This window comes from Mus musculus, chromosome 6 (assembly GCF_000001635.26).
Source record: "Mus musculus strain C57BL/6J chromosome 6, GRCm38.p6 C57BL/6J".
Taxonomy (NCBI): Eukaryota; Metazoa; Chordata; class Mammalia; order Rodentia; family Muridae; genus Mus; species Mus musculus.
The window spans coordinates 27,636,711-27,663,537 of NC_000072.6; the positions used below are offsets into that span (position 1 = coordinate 27,636,711).

A 26,827-nucleotide genomic window follows, 5' to 3' on the forward strand; every position below is an offset into this window, starting at 1 on the left:
ATATCTATCTGGAGCCATGGACCCCTCTATGTGTACTTTTTGGTTGGTGGTTAGTCTCTGGGAGCTCTGGATGGTCCGGTTAGTTGATATTGTTCTTGCCCATGGGGTTGCAATCCCCTTCAGCTTCTTCAGACCTTCACTTATGTTCTAAGATCAATAATTGACAAATTGGACCTCATACAATTGAAAAGCTTCTGTAAGGCAAAGGACACTGTCAATAGGATAAAATGGCAACCCACAGATTGGGAAAAGATCTTTACCAACCCTACATCCAATAGAGGACTAATATCCAAAATATATAAAGAACTCAAGAAGTTGGACTCTAGAGAACCAAATAACCCTATTTAAAAATGAGGTACAGAGCTGAGAAGCACGTAAAGAAATATTCCATATCTTTAGTCATCAGGGAAATAAATGCACATTAAAATGACCCTGAGATTCCACCTCACACCAATCAGAATGGTTAAGATAAAAAAATACAAGTGATGACAGAAAAAGAATAACACTCCTCTTTTGCTGGTGACTTCAAGCTGGCAAAACCATTTTGGAAATCAGTCTAGTGGGTCCTCAGAAAACTGAAAAAAGAGGATCCAATATTAATGGTATCACAGAAGTCAGATTTCTTGAAACCAGACCCATGACTCATTGCTATGAATATTTGAAGTGAAGATCTGTGATCAGAGGGATGTACTATGAGACACACTGTGGTATATTACTACTTCCACAATGACATGTTTTCTAAGCTTTGTTTTTGTTTTTGTTGCTGTTGTTGTGTTTTTGTGTGTTTTATTTTGGGGAGGAGGTTGCAAGGGCAAAGGTCACCTGAAGGGATATGAAGGGATGGGAAGATGAGCAAGACTGGAGTGCATGATGGGAAACTCCAAAAAAATAAAATAAAATAAAGTTTAATAAAACCTCTCAGAAATCCTTTGCGAGAGTCTTGCCCAACACCCGCAAGGGCCCACACGGAACTCCCCACGGGACCCTAAGACCTCTGGTGAGTGGACCACAGTGCCTGCCCCAATCCAATCGCACGGAACTCGAGACTGCGGTACATAGGGAAGCAGGCTACCCGGGCCTGATCTGGGGCACAAGTCCCTTCCGCTCGACTCGAGACTCGAGCCCCGGGCTACCTTGCCAGCAGAGTCTTGCCCAACACCCGCAAGGGTCCACACGGGACTCCCCACGGGACCCTAAGACCTCTGGTGAGTGGATCACAGTGCCTGCCCCAATCCAATCGCGCGGAACTTGAGACTGCGGTACATAGGGAAGCAGGCTACCCGGGCCTGATCTGGGGCACAAGTCCCTTCCGCTCGACTCGAGCCCCGGCTACCTTGCCAGCTGAGTCGCCTGACACCCGCAAGGGCCCACACAGGATTCCACACGTGATCCTAAGACCTCTAGTGAGTGGAACACAACTTCTGCCAGGAGTCTGGTTCGAACACCAGATATCTGGGTACCTGCCTTGCAAGAAGAGAGCTTGCCTGCAGAGAATACTCTGCCCACTGAAACTAAGGAGAGTGCTACCCTCCAGGTCTGCTCATAGAGGCTAACAGAGTCACCTGAAGAACAAGCTCTTAACAGTGACAACTAAAACAGCTAGCTTCAGAGATTACCAGATGGCGAAAGGCAAACGTAAGAATCCTACTAACAGAAATAAAGACCACTCACCATCATCAGAACGCAGCACTCCCACCCCACCTAGTCCTGGGCACCCCAACACAACCGAAAATCTAGACCCAGATTTAAAAACATTTCTCATGATGATGATAGAGGACATCAAGAAGGACTTTCATAAGTCACTTAAAGATTTACAGGAGAGCACTGCTAAAGAGTTACAAGCTCTTAAAGAAAAGCAGGAAAACACAGCCAAACAGGTGATGGAAATGAACAAAACCATACTAGGACTAAAAGGGGAAGTAGACACAATAAAGAAAACCCAAAGCGAGGCAACGCTGGAGATAGAAACCCTAGGAAAGAGATCTGGAACCATAGATGCGAGCATCAGCAACAGAATACAAGAAATGGAAGAGAGAATCTCAGGTGCAGAAGATTCCATAGAGAACATCGACACAACAGTCAAAGAAAATACAAAATGCAAAAGGATCCTAACTCAAAACATCCAGGTAATCCAGGACACAATGAGAAGACCAAACCTACGGATAATAGGAATTGATGAGAATGAAGATTTTCAACTTAAAGGGCCAGCTAATATCTTCAACAAAATAATAGAAGAAAACTTCCCAAACATAAAAAAAGAGATGCCCATGATCATACAAGAAGCATACAGAACTCCAAATAGACTGGACCAGAAAAGAAATTCCTCCCGACACATAATAATCAGAACAACAAATGCACTAAATAAAGATAGAATATTAAAAGCAGTAAGGGAGAAAGGTCAAGTAACATATAAAGGAAGGCCTATCAGAATTACACCAGACTTTTCACCAGAGACTATGAAAGCCAGAAGAGCCTGGACAGATGTTATACAGACACTAAGAGAACACAAATGCCAGCCCAGGCTACTATACCCGGCCAAACTCTCAATTACCATAGATGGAGAAACCAAAGTATTCCATGACAAAACCAAGTTCACACAATATCTTTCCACGAATCCAGCCCTTCAAATGATAATAACAGAAAAGAAGCAATACAAGGACGGAAATCACGCCCTAGAACAACCAAGAAAGTAATCATTCAACAAACCAAAAAGAAGACAGCCACAAGAACAGAATGCCAACTCTAACAACAAAAATAAAAGGGAGCAACAATTACTTTTCCTTAATATCTCTTAATATCAATGGACTCAATTCCCCAATAAAAAGACATAGACTAACAGACTGGCTACACAAACAGGACCCAACATTCTGCTGCTTACAGGAAACCCATCTCAGGGAAAAAGACAGACACTACCTCAGAGTGAAAGGCTGGAAAACAATTTTCCAAGCAAATGGACTGAAGAAACAAGCTGGAGTAGCCATTTTAATATCGGATAAAATCGACTTCCAACCCAAAGTTATCAAAAAAGACAAGGAGGGACACTTCATACTCATCAAAGGTAAAATCCTCCAAGAGGAACTCTCAATTCTGAATATCTACGCACCAAATGCCAGGGCAGCCACATTCATTAGAGACACTTTAGTAAAGCTCAAAGCATACATTGCACCTCACACAATAATAGTGGGAGACTTCAACACACCACTTTCTTCAAAGGACAGATCGTGGAAACAGAAACTAAACAGGGACACAGTGAAACTAACAGAAGTTATGAAACAAATGGACCTGACAGATATCTACAGAACATTTTATCCTAAAACAAAAGGATATACCTTCTTCTCAGCACCTCACGGGACCTTCTCCAAAATTGACCATATAATTGGTCACAAAACAGGCCTCAATAGATACAAAAATATTGAAATTGTCCCATGTATCCTATCAGACCACCATGGCCTAAGACTGATCTTCAATAACAACATAAATAATGGAAAGCCAACATTCACGTGGAAACTGAATAACACTCTTCTCAATGATACCTTGGTCAAGGAAGGAATAAAGAAAGAAATTAAAGACTTTTTAGAGTTTAATGAAAATGAAGCCACAACGTACCCAAACCTATGGGACACAATGAAAGCATTTCTAAGAGGGAAACTCATAGCGCTGAGTGCCTCCAAGAAGAAACGGGAGACAGCACATACTAGCAGCTTGACAACACATCTAAAAGCCCTAGAAAAAAAGGAAGCAAATTCACCCAAGAGGAGTAGACGGCAGGAAATAATCAAACTCAGGGGTGAAATCAACCAAGTGGAAACAAGAAGAACTATTCAAAGAATTAACCAAACGAGGAGTTGGTTCTTTGAGAAAATCAACAAGATAGATAAACCCTTAGCTAGACTCACTAAAGGGCACAGGGACAAAATCCTAATTAACAAAATCAGAAATGAAAAGGGAGACATAACAACAGATCCTGAAGAAATCCAAAACACCATCAGATCCTTCTACAAAAGGCTATACTCAACAAAACTGGAAAACCTGGACGAAATGGACAAATTTCTGGACAGATACCAGGTACCAAAGTTGAATCAGGATCAAGTTGACCATCTAAACAGTCCCATATCACCTAAAGAAATAGAAGCAGTTATTAATAGTCTCCCAACCAAAAAAAGCCCAGGACCAGATGGGTTTAGTGCAGAGTTCTATCAGACCTTCAAAGAAGATCTAATTCCAATTCTGCACAAACTATTTCACAAAATAGAAGTAGAAGGTACTCTACCCAACTCATTTTATGAAGCCACTATTACTCTGATACCTAAACCACAGAAAGATCCAACAAAGATAGAGAACTTCAGACCAATTTCTCTTATGAATATCGATGCAAAAATCCTCAATAAAATTCTCGCTAACCGAATCCAAGAACACATTAAAGCAATCATCCATCCTGACCAAGTAGGTTTTATTCCAGGGATGCAGGGATGGTTTAATATACGAAAATCCATCAATGTAATCCATTATATAAACAAACTCAAAGACAAAAACCACATGATCATCTCGTTAGATGCAGAAAAAGCATTTGACAAGATCCAACACCCATTCATGATAAAAGTTTTGGAAAGATCAGGAATTCAAGGCCCATACCTAAACATGATAAAAGCAATCTACAGCAAACCAGTAGCCAACATCAAAGTAAATGGAGAGAAGCTGGAAGCAATCCCACTAAAATCAGGGACTAGACAAGGCTGCCCACTTTCTCCCTACCTTTTCAACATAGTACTTGAAGTATTAGCCAGAGCAATTCGACAACAAAAGGAGATCAAGGGGATACAAATTGGAAAAGAGGAAGTCAAAATATCACTTTTTGCAGATGATATGATAGTATATATAAGTGACCCTAAAAATTCTACCAGAGAACTCCTAAACCTGATAAACAGCTTCGGTGAAGTAGCTGGATATAAAATAAACTCAAACAAGTCAATGGCCTTTCTCTATACAAAGAATAAACAGGCTGAGAAAGAAATTAGGGAAACAACACCCTTCTCAATAGTCACAAATAATATAAAATATCTTGGCGTGACTGTAACTAAGGAGGTGAAAGATCTGTATGATAAAAACTTCAAATCTCTGAAGAAAGAAATTAAAGAAGATCTCAGAAGATGGAAAGATCTCCCATGCTCATGGATTGGCAGGATCAACATTGTAAAAATGGCTATCTTGCCAAAAGCAATCTACAGATTCAATGCAATCCCCATCAAAATTCCAACTCAATTCTTCAACGAATTGGAAGGAGCAATTTGCAAATTTGTCTGGAATAACAAAAAACCTAGGATAGCAAAAAGTCTTCTCAAGGATAAAAGAACTTCTGGCAGAATCACCATGCCAGACCTAAAGCTTTACTACAGAGCAATTGTGATAAAAACTGCATGGTACTGGTATAGAGACAGACAAGTAGACCAATGGAATAGAATTGAAGATCCAGAAATGAACCCACACACCTATGGTCACTTGATCTTCGACAAGGGAGCTAAAACCATCCAGTGGAAGAAAGACAGCATTTTCAACAATTGGTGCTGGCACAACTGGTTGTTATCGTGTAGAAGAATGCGAATCGATCCATACTTATCTCCTTGTACTAAGGTCAAATCTAAGTGGATCAAGGAACTTCACATAAAACCAGAGACACTGAAACTTATAGAGGAGAAAGTGGGGAAAAGCCTTGAAGATATGGGCACAGGGGAAAAATTCCTGAACAGAACAGCAATGGCTTGTGCTGTAAGATCGAGAATCGACAAATGGGACCTAATGAAACTCCAAAGTTTCTGCAAGGCAAAAGACACCGTCAATAAGACAAAAAGACCACCAACAGATTGGGAAAGGATCTTTACCTATCCTAAATCAGATAGGGGACTAATATCCAACATATATAAAGAACTCAAGAAGGTGGACTTCAGAAAATCAAATAACCCCAATAAAAAATGGGGCTCAGAACTGAACAAAGAATTCTCACCTGAGGAATACCGAATGGCAGAGAAGCACTTGAAAAAATGTTCAACATCCTTAATCATCAGGGAAATGCAAATCAAAACAACCCTGAGATTCCACCTTACACCAGTCAGAATGGCTAAGATCAAAAATTCAGGTGACAGCAGATGCTGGCGAGGATGTGGAGAAAGAGGAACACTCCTCCATTGTTGGTGGGAGTGCAGGCTTGTACAACCACTCTGGAAATCAGTCTGGCGGTTCCTCAGAAAACTGGACATAGTACTACCGGAGGATCCAGCAATACCTCTCCTGGGCATATATCCAGAAGATGCCCCAACAGGTAAGAAGGACACATGCTCCACTATGTTCATAGCAGCCTTATTTATAATAGCCAGAAGCTGGAAAGAACCTAGATGCCCCTCAACAGAGGAATGGATACAGAAAATGTGGTACATCTACACAATGGAGTACTACTCAGCTATTAAAAAGAATGAATTTATGAAATTCCTAGCCAAATGGATGGACCTGGAGGGCATCATCCTGAGTGAGGTAACACATTCACAAAGAAACTCACACAATATGTATTCACTGATAAGTGGATATTAGCCCCAAACCTAGGATACCCAAGATATAAGATATAATTTGCTAAACACATGAAACTCAAGGAGAATGAAGACTGAAGTGTGGACACTATGCCCCTCCTTAGATTTGGGAACAAAACACCCATGGAAGGAGTTACAGAGACGGAGTTTGGAGCTGAGATGAAAGGATGGACCATGTAGAGACTGCCATAGCCAGGGATCCACCCCATAATCAGCATCCAAACGCTGACACCATTGCATACACTAGCAAGATTTTATTGAAAGGACGCAGATGTAGCTGTCTCTTGTGAGACTATGCCGGGGCCCAGCAAACACAGAAGTGGATGCTCACAGTCAGCTAATGGATGGATCATAGGGCTCCCAATGGAGGAGCTAGAGAAAGTAGCCAAGGAGCTAAAGGGATCTGCAACCCTATAGGTGGAACAACATTATGAGCTAACCAGTACCCCGGAGCTCTTGACTCTAGCTGCATATATATCAAAAGATGGCCTAGTCGGCCATCACTGGAAAGAGAGGCCCATAGGACTTGCAAACTTTATATGCCCCAGTACAGGGGAATTCCAGGGCCAAAAAGGGGGAGTGGGTGGGCAGGGGAGTGGGGGTGGGTGGATATGGGGGACTTTTGGTATAGCATTGGAAATGTAAATGAGTTAAATACCTAATAAAAAATGGAAAAAAAAAAAAGAAATCCTTTGCATTCATTTTGATGCTTGTTTACCTGAATTTGTGAGTTTTAAAACATTCTTCATCTTAGTTATACTGAATCTTTTTGATACATCTCTTACTGATTGGCTATTTGTATCTTATTTTTAGAATGTGGGAAAATTCACATCCTTTGCTAGCCTATTATAATAAAATAAAATAACATAAAATCACATTAAAGGACATAAAGAATGAATCCAGTTTTTCCCTACCAAGAGTTTCATCATAACTGTATAATTAAGCATATCATTTGAAGCAAACCAAGTGTGAACTCTGACTAATGGAACCTAGACTAAGAGAATACAAAAACATCACCTATGAGGGAGCAACCATGCACTTGGGTCAAGTCAAACTGAAAATTAATGATACATTAACCCAGAGAAGGAAAAGAACCAACTCATACACCTTTTGATGTTTTCAGATGGTATAAACACAATGATACTGAAATATTAGCCATTCTTTACATTGAAGTAGACTTTCCATATTGCACAGAGAATGTTTGGCCATGTATCTTTCTAACTTCTGGTCAGCCATTTTGAGGTAACTCTGACTGTCAAGGAGAACCATAGCATCAAGCAAACATCACAATGGCTGCACACAGGAAAACACAATGCTCAGGTAACATGATTTATAACAGATAGAGAGAGATAATTGCTATAAATATCTTACATATATTGCATTTATTTTGCATTTCTCACTTGCCAGAAACCATACTGAAATCTAGGGTAGCTTAATAATGTTTGAAAGACTAAAACACACACACACACACACACACACACACACACACACACTGAGACATCACAACAGGGTAATTACTATTCAGTGGGGAGAACAATGGAGAGGGTTTTTTTTTTCCTAGCTGTAATCGGTTTATAATTATGGCCCTGCAAACAAGGCAACACATAAAGGAACAGCAAGAAACTCCTCGTCTGCTTCCATGTTATACATTTATGATGACTTCAAGCTTTTTTATCTTGGGTTCCATGACAGTCAAGGGGGCAATGCAGTTCTCAGGTGGCCATGTCTCTCATCAGGACCAACATCCAAATGTACAGGTTAACGTTCCTCAGAAGCTAATTTATTTTTGTAAAAAAATGTTAAAGCCCTACAGAGCATGACAAACAACACGGGTTTAAATATATAAATAACTACAACTGAGCCTCAGGAGAAAGTGGCTTCTTGTTTGTCAGTGACAGATAGCAAGCTTAAGGAAATATGAAAAACGTTCTCCCTAAAACAGATGGATCCTGTCTGATAGGACTTGTTAAAACCATGTCTTTCAAACGAACAGCTAGTGAGTCCCTGCCTCCACTGTGGCCGTTTATTTTTCTCTTTAAAAGTGTTTGTGTATTTGATTATTTATTATGCCTGTGTTCTGCGCCTGTCACTCTCCCTTATCCCTCTTGAGACAGATCTCACACTAAACCTAGAGCAAGCTTGGTAGACAGCAAGCCCCAGTGATCCCCTGTCCCCACCTCACAACTGCAGCCACACACCAAGCAACTGTGCCTGGCTTTTTGTTAGCCAATTAACATTTTAGAATTTAGACAGACCCATTTTCTTTGTTCAATTCCAAAACTAACTTGTGTAAGAGAATACACCTAAAATGACTAAACTGATATTCTCTGTTGCATTGAAGAAAAACCAACAAAAAAGGAAATTGTTGATATAGCCATGCATTAAAAATAGTTTTGCTTAATAGACGTGGAGGTGGTCTACTTCCACATGGAACCTTATGCTGCTTCATAAAGATACTATGGGGAATATAACAATTCACATCAATATTTTTAATTAACTGCGAGACATTGAATTTTGCCTCAGTAATTATTCATATTGTTGAATTAGCCATTGTTATTACACTATCATATTAGCATTTTTTTAAAGTTTCCTTATTTAGGATTAGGTTCTAGAGGTGAACCAGCTGTTTTCATATAGCTGTGCCAAGGCAGTCAGAAGGTGAAGAGATATTTGCCAAATCAGAGACCACCCCTGGTGCCAGAGCAGCAGTAATGGTGGAAGGAACATGTGGTAAGAAGGGCCTGGGGTCAAAACAGGTAAAGGTGAATGAAGAAGAACCATTGCAATGCTTCCAAAAGTGGATACAGCCAGGGAAGCCTGGTGGCTCAGCAGTCGAGAACTTGAGTGTCTATGACTATCAGGGGTGCACTTCTGCCCTAGCCTGCATGCGTATCGCACATGCCTTCTCTTGAGGCATCAGGAAAAGTGAAGCCCAAGAGTGCTCAGATTCAGCATCTGTCAGAATAAATACCCACCTTAAGTGACCAGATGCCCAATGCATTCTCACTCTGGCCCAAACAAGGTTAAATAATGGTGTATGCATCTTATAGGACAGCCATTGCATCAGTCAAAGAGAAAGAAAGGAAAGGGCTTAGGGAGCAATATAATATACATTACTTAAGAATATTTTATAACTACATTCTTCTAAGAACAGACAAAAGTTGAAATGCCAGGCTCAAATAACTGGATCTTTCCACTCATGGCTAGCTTTCTTTCTCTGCCTACTTTTACTTTATGACTTGCATTTCTCACCACAGACCCTCTCTCAGACTCATTATTATCCGTCTCCTTCTGTACTAGGTTCATATTTTAAATGCAGAGCATTGTCTGTATTGTTTCACATGAGGCAACTCTCCCAGTTTCTTTTTTTTTAAGTCCTGCTATAACCAGGGAGGCTGCCAACTTGAGGTGGTGACTCACCCTTGAGCTCTGCATACATTTAAGTACAGAATAAAGAAGCCTGCTCTCTTCTCCTTGATCAGGTCCTTTAAAGGAGAATCTGACTTCCATACATTGTGCCAGTGCATAGGACTGAGTTGAAAAGCATAGCCTTAAACATTGGGGTCATAATTATCATTGATTCCCATTAAGTAAAGCAAAGACACCTGGGCACAGCTTCTGAAAAGAATCCAGAGAAGTAGTTAATTCTATAAAAATAGAGTACAAATCTAAAACAAATAAATGCCGATTTTAATCACACTATTAATCACTATAGTGAAATTAACACATAATTGCTAGGGATCAAGGTTTTCCTGAAAGATGGAGAAACGAAAAGAGATGCTGAATAGGCACACCTGCATGCTGTCTATAATGCCTCATTTCATGGAGGAAGCAATCTTGCCTGAGAAGTCAGTAGTGCAGTATGCTAACCTATAATATTAATTTATGGTAATCAGTAATCCTAGTATTTGTAAATATTATTTCAAGGAAAACTCAGTGTCTATAAGTGAAAATTTCCAGAGATCTAATTTTTTTCAGTACTAGAGTTTATACTAGGTCCCTGTGTTCTGAGAGGCAATCATTTTACCATTGAACTATATCCCTGCCCCCTTTTTACTGGTTTAAAAAAGAAGCTAATAGCATTGTCAAGGTTGGCCTCAAACATAGATTATCTCCCCTCTTCCATTACACCACCCCCCATGCCCAACCTTCTCAGTAGCTTTGAGGACTCTGTCATCAGGCATGGTCAATGGTGTGAATGAAAAGACCTATGGTTCATGATGTGTCTAAAAGACCTACTCTGGCCTGGCAGTCTTTCTAATTTTTTCTACCGTGGTGTTTTCACCCTCCAGCACATCTAGATTTCCAGGAAAGAAAGTTAGCTTCCAAACCCAATGAAACAATTGTTCAAGGATGTTCTGAGGTGGTTTCAATCCCACCCAATAGCTGGATATTTGCTGTTTCAGCAACTGTAGGGAACAAAATGAGCTGGACTCTCTGGCACCTATGATGTCCATCAAAGATGACTGAGTGCAGGGTTCACCCACCTCTGTTGTAGCCATCCTGCACTGCCCAGAACTACAGAGGGTACAAATCGCTTCTTGACCCTACTGAAGCTCATAGAAAAGAATCTGCATCATAATTATCTCTTGACTGTAAGGGAAAACTTCAGAGACTTCTGCCTTCTTTGTACCGAGTCCAGTGTGGTGTCTGCCTCCCTACGGCAGAAGGAAGCTGGAAGTCTGGCATTCAGTGAGCTGGTGAAGCTTCGCGTTTCAAGACAGTTTTGCTATCAGCTTCCCATCGGCTTTTTATTTGACTACTTGTCTTCTGTACTTTCGATTTAAAAGAAAAAGTTCCCTTTACCTAATTCTTTTATAATGAATATATTTAAAAAAAAAAAAACCAGTTTCCCTGTAAATAGCACACACACAAACTCACACACTACACTCACTATACTACACCACACCACACCACATCACACCACACCACACTACATTCACTACTATACTACACTATACAACACTGCACTTGCATTTCATCTTCCCTGCCTTGGCCTGCTCTAATAAGAAACAGGTCTGAGCAGAAAAAGTACTGTGGCTGAGAGGACCCACATTCAAGGGACAATCCCATAACTTACAAATTTCCCAGCACTTGTCACTTACAACCCTGAGCCTGACTTCCAGATTTAAAAAGCAAGCAAACAAACAAAAACAAAACAGAAATGTACTATTTCCTCTGCATACTCCATGACACTCTGAGAAAGTCACAGTTAGAGCTGCATGTGAAATCACTGTGAAGAGCTGTATGAACCTGACTTAGTGTCACTGAAAGGTTTTACTAGACCCTGCTATATAACAACCTGGTTCAGGGCTGGAAAGAATTCACTGGCCTCACAGTTGTAAGGGCCCTTTTGTCTATACAGCCACAATGCCACCGTTTAGACAGGTTGATCCAATTGACCAGCTAGGAAAAAGAAACCAGCAATCCCTGTTTCACGCAAATAGCTGTAAGCAGAGACTCTTAAAAAATAGAGCCTACATTATTTCCAAATAGGAGCAAAAAAATAAATATAACAAAAATCACACCACCTAAAATGTATTTTGAGTCAATGATAGCATACAAAAAAAAAGTGTTTGCTGAAACAAAACAGGCTTTGAGGCAAATCCACGGTGCTGTAATAGATCATGAAAAATAATCATACCCATAAGAAATCACTTTGGATCATTAACAGCAGTATAGATTTCCATCAATTTAAATGACCCTTGAAAATGAAGCACAATATTTACTTCCTTGGCTTTTCTTCAAGTCTTAGGAAAAATATTGATTCGGAACTCTGAAATCAAAGCCAAGAGGTTAAAATAAGAGAAACTGCCTTCACTCTTTACTACTGAAACCACGGAAGAAATGAAAACACAGCCCTCGGCAGTAACAGTGTTAATTATCTACATTATTTTTCCTGGTGTATGCTATCGGGAAAAAAAAAAAAAAGCAGCCCATTAACCTTGTGGAATGTATTCTCATAGGCACCGCACAGCAAGAGTGTACACTCAGTCCCAAATTATGTCACTTCCTCAGGTCTGGTGTCTTCAAAGGTTACTTCCTCCAGCTACTGAGGGTCAGAGTCCTTAGAGCAGCAGGTCCCTGAGAGTTAGCACGTTGTCATCTGAAAGACCTCATCTTCCAATTCAGAAGAAATATGCCTTTCATTTAGTGCACAAGAAATAATAGCAAACAACAGAATGCAATCCATATAGATCCTTAATATTCTCCTGAAAAATGCCTCCTTAATCAATATCATTCACTCTACTGTATGAAAATAGATGACACTCATTCTCAACCATTCCATTATTCTGCTACCTGGGATTCTGAACTTTGTTTTGTGTGTGTGGTTTGGTTTTATTGTTTGTTTGTTTGTTTGCAATAACAAAAGTAGGATAATGCTAATTTGAAAGGAGAGCAAAGAGCAGCGCTTGCTAATATGCCTTAATATTGAGTTTATCAGACAGTAGCCACAAACCCACCTACAGCCAGAATTAAGCGAGATGCTTGTGACTGATCTTCAGTTTTCCCCAGTGAATGAGACAGGTAAGGGGCTTGGGAACTTGTGCCTTCACAGATACTAGCGGGCATTTCTACTTGTAGTATGACTTGTAAACACTGCTCTAGCTGGGGATTCCCACAGCCAATGCACATGGTGCCTCTAAACATCTGCAGACACCATTGACCAGACTGCACACCGAATCAATTAAATCCAATGCTGGGTCAAGACTAAAGTGGTCTGATTAAGAACTATGTTGACATACCAATAACAAAATTTCTTATTTATCTGAAAGTAAAATTTAACTAGACAAAGTGAGGCTTTATTTGTTAAATCTGTCAACTAAAGTTGTGGGCTTGTCATCTATCACTTCACGGGAACACTGAGCTAGTGCTGGCAGAGGTGAGCTGCTGCAGCACAGAGCAGGTAAGTCCAGAAAACACCCAGTGCACTTTGATGACTCCATAGATATTGTTTCCCCAAAAGACTCATAGGATTTGATGGGTTTGAAATTAAAGGCCTCAATATAAGACTTATGTCTTCCTTGTAACGTAGTATGTTTTTAGTTTACAGATAAGACTTACATATTTCTAAGTTGAGCATAATACTTATACAAGTATACGTATAATGATCCAAACACATATCCAGACTTTTCCATTCCTGCATATATTTATCATGTCTCTGTGTTAGAAACATTTATGTTCTTCTAATTATTTTGAACTGCATATTAAACTGTTGTAAGCTATCATTACCCTGCCCAATAGGGCAATTAGAACAGTATAGTTAAAATACAAATGTCTTCAACAGTATAATAGATAAAATGTGGATTCTTAAAGTTGGTTCCAAAATTACCTAGGCTTTTTTTTATTATGAGTAAATTGTATTCTGCATTTATAAACTGGTCACTATCACAAGAGTTCTCAGTAGGAGAGAAATCACAGGCACTACCTCTTTCAATGCCATACACTCTTCACCTTAGTTTGTGTATACGGTAGCATAAAATACCATGATGAACTATTTATAGCCTGCCAGCTACACATGCAAAAAAACCCAAAGCAGCAACCAAAAGAGTCACATTATGGGGTCAACCTCAATGTTCATCACAAGTGAATGAATAAAAAATTTGAGATACATACATTATATATATATATATATATATATATATATATATATATATACATATATATATACATATATATAGTATATATCTAGCCAGACTTACAAAACAAATAGTATGTGTGGAATTTTAATTTTATAATTTAAAAAAAATGACATGAAAGCAGGTGAATTATTTTCAAAGAAGTCAAGAAAGAGAAGAAATGGTAATGGGGTGAATCAATTAATTCAATAAGTCCTTGAACTCATGTAGTATGAAGGTATCAAATGAAACTCATTATTTTGTACAATTAATATATGCAAATAATAGCAAGCTAAAAATATGTAAATGTTACCACCTCATTTGAGTCTCACAATAAGCCTATATATCCTTCTGATATGTACAGTCCCTTGCTTTGTATGGGCAATTAAGATTCTCCTGTTCTAACATTCAATGAAAATAGTTATTTAGACATGGGTATTATATTTATTATTAACAAATGAACATCATCCCCACAAATGTTTTGGAGGATACATTGATGTTTGTCTCAATTTTAAGTGTTTATTATCAAATATATCATGTCTTTCTTCAGGACAACTACATCTCATTTGCCAGATTTAATAAGTAAAATACAGGTTGCTTGGTTAGGTATAAATTCCAGAAAAAATAAGTGCTCTGTGTTCTCCCCTTCACAATAGAGCTTAATTGGACATTTTAAAATTACAGTGTGTTTACAGAAAGGAAAAAGTTCTTAGTGAGCTTCAGACTATTAAATGACCATTAAATGTGAAAATTTCGTGCCCACAACCTAAGCTATTATCAGATCTGCAGTTCATTAATTCTTGGGATATCCACAGTTTATAATTCTCCTAGCTTCTCTGTCAGGATAAAGGTTAGAATTTAATCAGCTAAAGCTCTTAATTTTTATAAATACTTCATCTGTGTTGTGATTAGCATTAGTGAAGGTGGCTTAAATTGCACGGGCTAAGAACATGATTTGTAGTTTGTCATCTATTATTTACACTTTTTACATTTAATCTGGAATCAAAACTACCCCCACAGTACATATTAAGTTATTTTTTAAAAAAATATTTAATCACAAACAGTATTTCCAATGCTGCTTAATTTTTTTCATGAAAATACACACTTTGGTTTTCTCTAAATACCAAACTATGCCCCAGGGTCTATGAATATATTCAGGACCGTAGCCAGAGTTCTACAGAGTTATCAATATCTAGCAGAAAAAAGAACTGAGAGACGGCTTCAATTTGAAGTCCACTGACAACTCTCTGAAGATGACAGCTCTCAGTCTATTCAGCACATATTTATTCATGATTTTTGACCTTAAGAGATTTAGGGGAAAAGGTTGAAACATTGAAAGGCCTAATAATTGAATAAAATCTATCCCTGGAACATGAAATATTATTGGAAAATCCATAAATAGCAGGAAGGTGGTGTCAAACAACAAAAGCACTCAAATTTTCCTGTCTCTTCTCTTCCCTCTTAACTAGCAATATGAGCTTATTTTCTGGCTCAGACCTGATACTGCCTAGAGACACATTTTTTTACCATCAAAATTAAGATTAAAGAAAGTAAAAATATTTGACAAATCTATTATTAGAGATGTATCTAGCTAACAATTGAGGAAGAGTGGAGATGTCTCCTTGGGAATAGGTTTATATGCCCAGAAACATTAGAAGAAGAAAATACTTATTTGACAAGAAACTGAATGATATCATGACACCCAAATTTTTTCTGTTAAAGTCTCAGAATTGCTTTCCAATTCTATGTGATTCTGAGTCCACTCAATGCTAGTTGTCATGCATTGAGCTGAGATTAATATTTAAGGGCATTTTCTTCTATTGTGTAGTACAGACTACCACATTAATAACCACAGAGGGAATGAGCAGTGGTAGATCAGAGTAGATGACTAAAGATGAAGGAATTCGGTATTTTCATTTTACCAAGGAGAACAAAACACCAAGCAGGATCCTGATGGGGAGGATACAGATTGGGAAAGTTGGTCTGGTAGGTTCAAAGGAAAAGAATGACAGATAAATGTGAAAACTTTTTCCCAGGGAAACAGGTAGACAGTATGATTATGCTGGCCTCAGTAAGTTCCCCTTGGCTACACTTAGGATTGTTTTGAATGTTGAGTGCAATTTACCAATGATTGTAAGGTTGTGAAGAAATAACATACAACAAATACAACAAAAGATACTCAGAGCAGAGCTCTGTCTTTTCAATGGGACTGTGTTGGCCCCTACCTAATAAAGCATGTGTAGAAAATACAAGGAGAAACTAAGAACATTTACTATAGTATAGCTACTCCCCAGGTCTCCTCCTATTACAGCTGTAAAGATAGATAGAGCTTTCTTTCTGCTTACAGAATCACTAAAGGTAGATGACTCAAGTCACACAGCAAATCAGACATCAGAAGCTTCAAGGGGTTGGACTGTTGCAAAAGCTATGCCTGTGAAGTGACCTGGGAAGATCTCCGAAGAATCTATCTCCCAAGAAAGATAGCTGTGATGATGAGGACAAGCAGAATTCCAGAAGCAAGACCTACAGAACAATACTAAGGAACACTTCAGAAACCATCTGCTTGCTTCAGAATAGAGCAGTTGTTCCATAACTGGATATTAACTCAAAAAAAAAATGTTACTAACAAGAATGCATTGGCATCTATGTCTTCTTCCCTTTCCAATCTGATCTATTTAGATTGAGTTTTCAAAGCTTCTTTAGAACTTTTAAGAATATGGAAAGATCTGGACTTGTTATAAACAGCCTCAAATTGTAGAACCTGGACATCTCTGAAGTGGAAGCTTCTAGATTCTTTGGAAAGTTAGTCATGTCAAGTGATGTTTTGCAGGGGCACATAAGTGAAAGGATGTCATGCTAATGCAGACAGGTAAAAGAACGTTTCCCAAAGCAGACACAGGTGAAAGGGTGTTTGAATATAGCAAACACGTGAAAGGATGCTTGGTGAAGAAGTATAAATATGACCCCACAGACAGTGGGAGATGGCACTGAGCATTGGTTTGCTTGCTCCCCCTCACTATTCTTCATTAACTACACACATGTATTGGTTCGCCTTACATAGTGTTGTTAAGCTCAATTTGTGGTAACACTGCCACTGAGAGAAACTCACCCAAGAACTGCTTGTAAGGATCCTGAGGCAGCTTACCATTTCTTTGGCTTCGCCTCAGGCCAGTTGATGAGCCTGGAAGTTCCTTCAGGATTAAATTAATCTGCTGGTTTGTGCCTGGTGTCTGCCTCCTGAAAGGAACATCTGTAGTTGCCAGTTCGCGTATGCTATCACCTGCCTAGAAGACTGGTCTGTAGCTGCTGAGTCATAGTGGTTGTTTGCTATGGGACCGAACTGCTGCCAAAAAAGATTGAGTTCATCCCCAAAGAACTGTTACTGAACAGTTCCACTTCCCTCCTTACCCTAATAACTTTTCTCTTCCACTACCTCTGCTGGGTGGTGGGCTACAGGAGAGATTGAACCCTTATTCAAATTTTTATGCCTACATATCTCCCTCCAATCCAAAAAAAAAAAAAAAAAAATGGAGCAGTCAAAAGGATGCTGAGACATCTTGCCTTCTTCTTGAGACTGGGCTCAAGGAGTCCAGGCTGTTCATGAACTCCCTGTGTTGCTGATGATAGAGCAAGTTCCTGATCAGGCAGCCTCTACTTCCCAAATGCTCAGATGACAAACTTATACCAACAGGCCCAGCTTAAATCCTGTTTAAACAGAATGGATTTGTTAAACTAATCTTAGTTTATAAAATCAGACAATGTAGACATCCTCTTTTCCTAAGTTTGATGATATAACTGCCCTCAAAATAAGTGCCAGCCTTTAAACTGTTTACCCCCTTGGACTGATGCGAACCTTGTTGATAACAATGACTAATATTTCTAAAAGTATACCACCTTGGTAAATTACTTTGTGGTGCTTAAAATAAAAGCATAAGCTCTATGGGCCTCATCATAACCTAATACATTGTTTTGTATTAACTCAGGAAGGAGACCAGCCTTGATCACTCATCGGTGTCTATTTGAAAGCAGTCTGAATATCCCATCAAGTCCCTCATTGGCACACTAGCCAGGCTTCCTACCCTTGCTACAAAATTCTATCTTTGTAGAGTCTTGGCCTAAAGTTTCTCACTCAAAAATGTATAATTGTGGTGCAGCCATATTCTGGTACATCAATAGTGATTTTTGCTCTATTCGATATAGAAAACTGTGAAACAGTAACGAGGAGGTGATGTTCTGCTGATTTCATTTGATCGCCACTGAACCTGATGCTCCTTCTGTTATGAGCAGAGTAAAGGTGTGGAAGATGGGAAAATATCAGCTCTCTGTGAGCTTTTTTTGGTCATGATCCAGCCAATGATTTTGGAGAAAAGGAATGAAATCCATTTTATCATATATTCACTAAAGCAAATTCTAAATGAATAGCAATCTTTATTTTTTAAAGTAAAGTACTTAAAATACAATAGAATGCTGACATCACACCAATCAGAAAACATTTTAAAGCATGATGCCAAAGTGAGAAATGTTAAGAAGGATGATTGGAATATTTAACTGAATAAAATTACAAAACATGAAGTGCAATGGGATCATATGGTGAATAATATCAAAAGCTCAAAAAGCTCCTAAAGAAGCAAAAATATTTATAAGGTGAAGAAAATTAAGTTATATAAGAACAAAAGAGATTATATCTGTCCAAAATAAAGAAAAAGGTATATTTGAAAGAAATGTTAAAAATTAATGAGCAAGGTTTATAAAAGAGATATTGGGAAGATAAGAACTGCTGTCAACCAATGAGGAAGAGTGTGACTTTATACATATCCAGCAAAGACAAATCGAAGCCAGGCTTTCATTTTACTCTATTGGTATTCCACACAGTGGTAGTAAATATAACCCTGTATTTTCTATATAACCATTTGTCAGTTTTACTAAACAATCTTTAAAATACATATAAGCTTCATCCAGCAATGCCACTTTTTTAAAAAAAAAACAGTATGTTAATTAAATGTAAAGTTACTGCTTATTAAAGCAACCAAAAGTCAAAAACACATGGAATACTCTACAACCATAAAAGTCTATGATGTTGATATGATATGTAATTATTAATTGAATGGTTGCTTATAGCATTTTATGTTATGCTTACAAGAAAGCAGATGAATATGTGAGAACTTTACTGTTTATTATTATTATCATGTGTAAATGGGAACAATGTTATACATTTATTCATGGAGGACACTAGAATTCTCAGCATCACTTAGGTGGATGAATTTTAAGAGATTGTCTCTGAAATTTCATGAGTAATATATAGTTTCCTGTAACATGTATGTATCCATTACTAAAACACTTGCTGATCGAATTAAAAGTAAATAATTATAACTTGGAAGGGGGAAAGAAAACTGAGAGCAGGCATACAACATATTCCAAAGGGCTCCTCTTAGCAAACTTAAAACTGGTTTTCTTCACAGGACTGATTACAAGAATAAGATACATAGTTACATCATTGGCTGAGTTGCATTCCATTACTGTGTCTACCTCCTCAACTATCCAAGGAAACACAATGTGTTAAATACCTACAGAAACTATGCTTGACATCTGGCTAGGGCAGGTTACCTGCGGTTTCATCTAGCTAATATCAGCAGAGCTGTCAGAATAGTATTACTTGATTGCAAAGAAAAAAATAGTACCAGCTGTTTCCCTTATATCAGGAGAACCTTTAATAGGCAAATATTAAACCTATATGATACACAGCATGTTTTAGATATGTATACATCATAGAATGGACAAACCAAGCGAACATCAAATTTACTTCACACAGTGTTTATAGTTATAACAATTAAAATATTCATTTGTCAAATGTTAAGCATAAAATATATTGTTTTCAATGTCCTAGGAAGAAATTGATTTCTTGAACTTATTCCTCCCATCTAACTGACGTTTTCCATCCCTTGAGTGACATTGTCCTATTATTTATGTTCTAAGAGCCACCTCCTTTGAGCTCTGCATCTATGGTACAGCACATTATGATTCACACGTAAGCAAGGCATGGGTTTCCTATACCTGGCTTGTTTTAGTAAACTAAGTATGCATCTATAAAGGATTATACCCAGAGGACATCGTATAAAAAGGAAGGAACCCTCATCATTAGCAGCTGTATGTATGAGTCTGAAGAATTTATTATGAGAACTTTTGAGTAAGTCCCATGCCTGTGATTTTTTTTTTCTGGCCAGCCTTTTCATATACATGAGAAGAATATTTATTTAGACACTAATGTGACCATCCTAACCATGTCTATATACATTTATGGCTGCAGCCTAGGTAATAGTCTCACAAGATTGTGGTGGAAACAAAAATGAAATCATAAATTTAAAACACCTCAAAGATTAAAAAAAAAAAAAAAAAAAAAAAGCAAGTGCAGAGACTATAGTGAAGATCATGGCTGCCTACTTCAAACAAGACTTTCACTCCAAGAGTCATAGTATCACATAAATTCAACCAACAGGCAGTGAGGCATGAATCTTGTGGGCAGCCATAAATAGCCAGATCATTCTTAGCAAATGCTATTGACATCGAAAAAGTAATCCAGAAAGATTTATAGAGGGAGGTCAACTAGACAGATTTCACAAAGAAGACTGAGTGAAATACCTCTTTGAATAAATTGGTGGGGTTTGTCCCTGTAAGACTCAAAATCATCTTGAGTTTTTCTTGTAAATGTTTGACACGCCATTCTCCATTTAAGAATCCATTCCTAAGCCACCACCACTTGTTTAAATTATAAGGACTGTGGAACCTTGTGTCTGCAATTCAAAGAACCTACCAGCAGATGGCAACATTGCCCTGTTGAGCAATGTCACTGGACCCTGTGACAGGGCTTAAAATACTAGATGCTCCATGAATGGGGTCCCTGCATGTGGCATTCATTTACACAAGCAAAATGATGGAAGCCTCCAGAAGTTAATATGAAAGAAGAGAGAAGTGTACAAAAGTATATAGGAAAGTTGTAGGTAAGAAATATTCATTTCCAAATACAAATCAAGTTGGTAAAACATCTATAGCTGTTTTGGCAGTTTCATACTTACCTACTATCAGTCAACTCTTCCACAATTGTTTTTACAGTTTATATTTTCTCTACATCCCCAGAGATTGCATTAGTCTCATTTTTTCCAGGTCTGCCTACTCAAATTATTGTGAATGTTTAAGTATTGTTCTATGATCCTTACAAGCAAGTGAACTGATGTCCTTAATTATTTCTAAGTAGAGGTGTTGACCACAGTGGCTAAAAGCTCTGGCCTCAGTGTCAAAGACTGATGGGTCTTAAACTGTTCAGCATTTACTTAGGCAAATTATTTAATCTTGTTACATCCAAGTGCCCTCAGTAAGAGAATGTTAACACCTGTTCCATAGAATGAAAAACAGATCAAATGTTAAAAAGTGCTAAGTGTAAAAATTACAATGTCTGGCCCAGAGCAAGTCCTCAATGATGCCTGTAATCATCACTGACTATATAATATGTACTTCACTGAACATTCTTCGGGTTGAATGGTGAAAATTTTAAAAACTGGGACTTGTTGACTCATTACAGCTTAGTTTTCTAATCATAGAGGATTCTGAAAAGAGACTGGGTTTCCCTTTACAATTGATTTTAATCTCTCCAAACTGTCTCTCAGTCTTGGCCGTTTCAGTCCGTGTCTTTGCAGGTATTCTCTGATCACTGTAGCATCCCATTGGCCTGTTCTTTGGAAGATTAGTGCTTGGGGGCTGGGGTGGGGAGGGAGGCTCTTACTCTCACATAGATATAGTACTATCTTAAGGGGATACTTATCCCTCAAGGTCACTTCGTTTAGTTATCTTTCTGAGTAGAACAAAGACTTATTAAAACAACTGGTCATGATCAGTTCCCCCCTCACAGCTCTTTTCCACTTCACTGCTTTTTTGTCTTAGTTTATTATCTTGATACAGTCCTCAGATTAGTCAGCCATTTGAAGTAAACATTAGGTAGTTAACCTATTGATCCCAGAATGTTCTAGGTGAAAGGCCTAGTATCTACACTCCCTCCCTCATCTCTCTTCTCTCCGTGCCCCTTCTGTTACCTTGCAGTTACAACTTAAAGAGGAGCAAATTATAATTCCTCCTCAAAGCCCATTGAGCAAAGATGCTTGCATTGTAACCTGGCTATGGATACAACGTTGTATTTTATAAGCCTAACCTTGGATATAATGTTGTCTTTTATAAGCCTAACCTTTGCCACCCAACTAGAAATCATCATGATTCTTCCTTGGGACTGCAGTATACATCTCTGCTGTGTCAACTCTATTGCCTCTGTGTGTTTAACAGAGAGAATACATAGTATCAGGTGAATAGAGTTTGCATTAAGGTCTATTCTGTCTGTACTAAAGTTTGGTAATAATCTGTAGGTCTTCCTAAACCTTGCATCTTTCTAGCCTGCTCTGCTACAAATTATTATAGCAGAAAAGCTGTCTCCACCATGAATAATCATTAAGTGATGAAGTGATTCCTTGCCCAAACTGAAGTCTCTCACAACTCCATATTCTATCAGAACCAATTCCAATACTCTCCTTCTACTTGAGAGCCTGCATTTCTAAATAGCAATGTATAGCCAGACCCCAAAAGGTTTCATATAAAAAACAATAAAATTATTGCCCATAAGCCCCACATTAATCAGCCTAGGAAATCAAACCATAATTTCTGTAAGAATCATCCAAAAAAGGTAAAAACTTCACCCAGATGAGTTAAGTTCCCGCTTCCTTGATTATTGTCTTTGCCCTGCCTTTATCCCTGGACCAATCGGAGAAAGCTAAATATGATCCCCAACCAGTCACATGAGATGCCTCAGCATCTCTGAGCCAACAATATCTTATCAGAGCGTATGTGGATTTACCTTGTATCTAATGATACACCCACTCATCTATCAATTGCATTAAGAACTACTTATCTGCAGATTTTAGTCTTTTTTAAGGAAAAGTGATGGTAGCTCTTTTTTCTTCAGTTACAAACTCCTAATAAGTACCTCTGTTGATTCTCACTTGAGATACTTTTATTATATGAGGGTTTCTTTGGGATATTTTCTGTATTTCACTTTGTTGTTACCTATAAATTTTTACCAATTATAGCATGCAAGGAAATATCCCATGCTATGCTGCTTATGACTTCTTGAGTTCATACTGATGTCAACACAAGTGATGGCTTCTGCTCTCTTCATGAAGTCCCTTGGATACTTATTGTCAGTTTGGTGTGTAAGTCTTGTTTTAGGGTCCATTGGTTTGATGTCCCTAGCTCATTATATGTATACATCTCTTTGTTTTCTTTTGTGCTTATATTTGTGTTTTGTCTAAAAGTGTCTTCAATGTAAGGAGCACAACTATAGGTTAGAATCCAGTTCCTGTAAACCTGCTGATTTATCTTATCTCAAGACTAATGATTGCTCAGTTCTTGATAGACCTGTATTCATTTGTACAAGCATTATTTTGGCTTACCAATAAAACAGAAGGATTGCTTATGTCCATTTCCAAGTTTGTCCTCAGAGCTTACCTTTGATCTAGAGAAATGTTTTCTTTGTTTTATGTATAGCAGGCAGAGTACATTATCTTCATCTTTATGCAGTTGACTAGTTGGAAGTCTGCTACATGGACTTTCTACAGAAGCATCTCCCTTGACCACTCATGATCTTGCTTCCAGGGGGTCATTTAAGAAAAACAACTTATGCATCCATGCATTTTCATTTCAACCCACCAGTATAGCAGTCTAAATGCAGGAGGCTCCACAAAGAAAATGAGAGTCTCGAAGGTCACTTAGAAGAATATGTGGCTCAAATAATACTGCTCATCTGAGAAGACTGAAGACAAAGAGAGTAAATGTTTTTAAACCTAATATGGAACATGTCCTGTTGCTATATAGAGGAAGGACTTCAATTGTAACTCTCACTTAAAAAAAAAAATTCCTTGACCAAAGCTAAGGCACAATGTGACACATTGTTCAGCAAACAAAATTCAGTTCTCCAGTTGTTCCTTGCCTTCCTTTCCCCAGATTTCTCAGACTTGGTTCTTTCTTCTTTGTTTTTATCCCTCATACCCTGTCATCTCCTCACTTTCTTTCTCTTTATGTAGACTTCCACCAAATGATTTCAAGAGTAATTTTTAACATACCAGTTGTCTTCAAGACCCATTTCCATATACTAACTGATACAGCCAGCTCTAGAATTACACCTCAGATACAACCAAAACTAAACGCTATAGTTAGAGACTTTTCAGAATACAGAAAAGACCATCAGGCACACATAAAAATTTGAAATTACCTGTCTCAACTTGGAAAAATGTTAGTTAGACCTAAGTTCCAAACCCTAAGTCCTAAGCAGCAAATATTGATTAGACTGTTCCTATAAAGATCTTTCAAATTTCTTTTCACAGTAAAGATGGGCCCTGAGAAGAGCCAAAGACTGTGGGACAAAAATACCTACTAGCCAATAAAGTAGAAGGGTTGTCAGTCATGCAATTAGGAAAATAAACTATAGGGCATTTTCAGGAGAGATTTTTTAATATCCCTTTTTGCAACATTTGGGAGTTAAAGAAGATAATAGCCACCTTCCTAATTGTGTTAGTGAAGTAACACATGAAATTGAAGAGACATTTTAAGATAAAAATTAGAGTGGATAAATGTATTGAGTGATTCCTGTGTGGCATTTAGAAAAGACTTTTGAAGAAAGATAAGTCAAGGATCCAAATAAACTTAAAGTACAGCATCTCAAACAGATACCTTTCTGGTGACCATTTTCTGACAAGGACACTTGTTCTCAGTAACAGAAGAGACACTGGAAACAAAACAAAAAAAAAAGATGATTCCATCTTACAAAAGAAATGCCAAATCCAAGAAAAATCTCTCAATTTGACCTTTGAGAGCACACTGAAGAGGGAGAAAGTCATTCAACATCCGGCTTTAAACACTCAAGATGAATACACAGTAATCTAGATGGCCAGCTTCCTGGCTGGACAACAGCTACTCTCTCTTTATTAACCTCTTCCACCTTTGCCCGATCTCTTCCTGAAAGTAAACAAACTGTATCAGTGGTGAACGTGAACTGTGATCCTCACAGAGCCTTTCTGCTCTGAGATCATAGCCTGTTTATTTAAAATGAGAAGACTTTTCAAATGAAGTTGTAACAATATATTCAAAGCAGCTGTTCCTTTAGGTCCCAGAGAAGAGGACTCTTCAATGTGCAGTTACAGTGAGTTTCTTAGGGTACTTTATTCCCATTACATTTCACGTACCTCAGATAAACACTTAGATGCCTGGGCTGTTTTCCAGTGGTTGCTAGAACAAATTGCCCAATTGTAATGGCTTAACAGGCATCAGTTGTTCTCCAGCACTAGTCCTAGAGTGTAAAATGCATCTCATTGGGCTGAAATTGAGGTGTCACTGGAGCAGTAATTCTACAGACACGACAGGGTTGGAGGGGACACAGAGCCTGCATTTTCAAGCTTTGCCATACGGGTCCCATTTGTTGTATCACAGTCCTTTACTCAACCTTCAGGATGACCAAGGAAGGTTCTAGAAATGCCTAACTGTGACTTTCTTCTTCTCTTAAGAACTGTGTGATTAACCGGGCGTGGTGGCACATGCCTTTAATCCCAGCACTTGGGAGGCAGAGGCAGGAGGATTTCTGAGTTCGAGGCCAGCCTGGTCTACAAAGTGAGTTCCAGTACAGCCAGGGCTACACAGAGAAGCCCTGTCTGGAAAAAGAACTGTGTGATTACATTGACTCTCCAGCCCCACTACCATGGACAATCTTGGATAATTCTCTTTTTCTCTTGGTCAGCTGTTCATCAGCCTTACTACTACCTGCAAGTTGGAGGTCACCTTGCTAAAGATTATAACATATTCACAGTTCTAGAGAGTAGAATGTGGTCATTTTGAATGGTTACTACTAATCTGTTATCCTAAACTAATTTCTATATTCTACAGGCTAAAATGTCTATTGATACACAAAATACCTGGAATAGAATCTATTAAAATCTGAGTAGATTCTGCCAAATATTTTCGAAAGCTCTCCCAACATACTTTGAAGCCAGAATCAAAGCATAAAGTTCACTATATGATAAAAGATTTATATGCAAAGGAATTTACTTATCCTGTGATAGTTTTTATAAATGTTCCCATGCTGCCAAAAAGAAAGCTACTATATTCTCCTTCAATATGTTGGAGCCATTAACAAATAATACCATCACTTTCCTATAGTACCTAGTTCAAATGACATCCTCTGTTTCCAAATGAAACTACTTGCTATACTATAGTAGATCTTTGCTCTGCTCTTTTTCAGGGCTCTGAAACAGGTAAAGCTGTCACCTTCCTCTGTTGGAGATAACACATCTACCTGAACAGTAAGATCTTAGGTGTTTGCTAAAACCTTCCTCTCATTTTTTTGAGATTATCAAATAAACATTCAGATATAAAATCCTCCCTCTTATCTCATTCCTTTACAGTGTGAAGATGATATTCTTCTTTGTTCGGGGGGCAGTGAAGACAGTTAAAAGTTTCACCTTAGCAGAAAAAGATACAACATCTCAAGAGACAAATTACAACTGTGACAAGCCAGCCCATCACATAAGGTGCACCTTGTTGATAGAGGGG

The 26,827-nt window shown here is 38.3% G+C and overlaps 1 protein-coding gene across 8 annotated transcripts in view; it reads right to left on the reverse strand.

Annotated features, from left to right (window-relative positions):
• The window catches only part of Grm8 (glutamate receptor, metabotropic 8), an 860,026-nt gene that overhangs the window by 361,590 nt on the left and 471,609 nt on the right, over positions 1-26,827 (reverse strand). The window contains exon 7 of one of the 8 annotated variants that reach the window (XM_030255175.1): positions 24,956-25,010. The exons of the other annotated variants lie outside the window; for them this stretch is intronic. Within the exon in view, the coding sequence (XP_030111035.1) occupies positions 24,956-25,010 (55 nt within the window). The remainder of the gene's footprint in view (positions 1-24,955; positions 25,011-26,827) is intronic. 8 annotated transcript variants of the gene reach the window in all.